Source organism: Scomber japonicus, chromosome 6, assembly GCF_027409825.1.
Source record: "Scomber japonicus isolate fScoJap1 chromosome 6, fScoJap1.pri, whole genome shotgun sequence".
Taxonomy (NCBI): domain Eukaryota; kingdom Metazoa; phylum Chordata; class Actinopteri; order Scombriformes; family Scombridae; genus Scomber; species Scomber japonicus.
The window spans coordinates 34,564,223-34,566,150 of NC_070583.1; the positions used below are offsets into that span (position 1 = coordinate 34,564,223).

General features: G+C 38.4%; 1 protein-coding gene across 1 annotated transcript in view; it reads left to right on the forward strand.

Moving 5' to 3' along the window:
- Positions 1 to 1,124: 1,124 nt before the first annotated feature.
- Positions 1,125 to 1,928, forward strand: part of LOC128361021 (transmembrane protein 87A-like) — a 15,014-nt gene continuing 14,210 nt past the window's right edge. Inside the window, exons 1-2 of the mRNA XM_053321594.1 lie at positions 1,125 to 1,193; positions 1,454 to 1,515. Of these exons, the coding sequence (XP_053177569.1) occupies positions 1,465 to 1,515 (51 nt within the window). The 5' untranslated portion in view covers positions 1,125 to 1,193; positions 1,454 to 1,464. The remainder of the gene's footprint in view (positions 1,194 to 1,453; positions 1,516 to 1,928) is intronic.

Here is a 1,928-nt window from a genome sequence, read left to right on the forward strand (position 1 = left end):
ATAAATCAACAGAAACAGGAAAAGCTGATGTTAAAGAGGTCAGTGTGTGTGTGTGTGTGTGGGGGGGGTGTTTCTGTGTGTGTGTGTGTGTGTGTGTGTGTGTGTGTGATCACCATGTTGGGGTTACTGTGCTGCTGGCAGGTGATTGTTGGATATTTGTGGAAAACATAGAAACCACTTCCTCCTTCTGGTTGGACCGACTGTGTGTGTGGGGTGTGTGGGTGTTTCTGTGTGTGTGTGTGTGTGTGTGTGTGTGTGTGTGTGTGTGTGTGTGTGAGAGTCATATCTGAGCAGGAAACCACTGGTTTAGAAACCTAATGCATGCTCTGCTGTTACAGAGAAGAGTTTAACCTCAGAGTCAGGACAGAGACCGCTCTGTGAAATCTTCTGTAACGCTTTTATTTTGACAGGTCATTTTTAATTTCATACACATTTCCTGCTAATTTGTTGTGTAATTTACTGATAAATTTAAAGGCTCCTTGTTGAAGCAAATTATGGTTTGCAGAGAAGGAAGGAGGGAGAAAGGGAGAAAGGAAAGAAGGACAGAGAAAAAGAAGGAAGGGAGGAAGGTAGGAAGAAAGGGGGATGGAGGAAGAAAAGGAAGGAATGAAGGACAGAGGAAACAAGGAGGGAGGAGGGAGAGAGAAAGGAAGGGAGGAAGGTAGGAAGAAAGGGGGATGGAGGGAAGGGAGGAAGGAATGAAGGACAGAGGAAAGAAGGGAATGTAGGGAGGGAGGTAGGTAGGGAGAAAGGAAAGAAGGACAGAGAAAAAGAAAGAAGGAAGGGAAGAAGGAAAGGAAGGAATTAAGGACAGAGGAAAGAAGGAAAGAAGGAAGGAGGGAGGAGAGAGGAAAAGAGGGAGGAGGAAGGAAGGAAAGAAGGACAGAGAAAAAGAAGGAAGGGAGGAAGGAAATGAAGGGAGGAAGAAAGGGGGATGGAGGAAGGAAGGAAAGAAGGAACAGTCAAAAGTGTGTGTGTGTGTGTGTGTGTGTGCGTGTGCGTGCGTGTGTGTGTGTGTGTGTATTCATGGATATTGAATCGCTGGTCTCTCCTCCCTCAGGTTGCTTCTCATCCTCACTTTGACGCTGTAGCAGAGAGTTGGGAGGACGGACCGTACATGTTCATCCTCAACATCCAGGAGGTGAAAGAGAAAGGCCGAGCCCCCGACCCTCCTGCAACCTGGAGCCTTCAGCGTCAGTACACACTCATATCATCATCATCATCCTCATCATCATCATCATCCTCATCATCATCCCATCATCATCATCATCTAGCAGCTTTTATTAGTTCTAGTTTTAATAGAGAAAATGTTCCTGTACAGTATATTCAGTGTGTGTGTGTGTGTGTGTGTGGTGTGTGTGTATATTTATTCTGTGTGTGTGTGTGTGTGTGTGTGTGTGTGTGTGTGTGTGTGTGTGTGTGTGTGTGTGTGTGTGTGTGTTTTGTGTTGCAGTGCAGATCAGCATGACGGGTCCTCATGACTACATATCAGCCCATGAATGGCCTCTGATGGTGGTAAGAAAACCCTTATCCTAACCTGAAGATACTTTTATTTTTATTTTTATTTATTTATTCAACAAAAAATATAAGCAACCAGTCGTTCCAGCTTAAATAAATAAAATAATAAACTAAATAAAATAAAAATAAAAATATAAGAAAAGAAAAGAAAATGATCATAAAATGAAATAAATAAATAGAAATACATAAATAAAATATATAATAAAATAAATAAAAATATATAATTAAATGAAATAAAATAAATACAAATATATAATATAATAAAATAAAATAAATAAAAATATATAATAAAATAAAATAAATAAAAATATATATTGAAATAAAATAAATAAAATAAAATAAAACAAATGAAATAAAATAATTAAAAATATTTTAAAAGTAAATAAAAATATTAAAAAAATACATAAAAT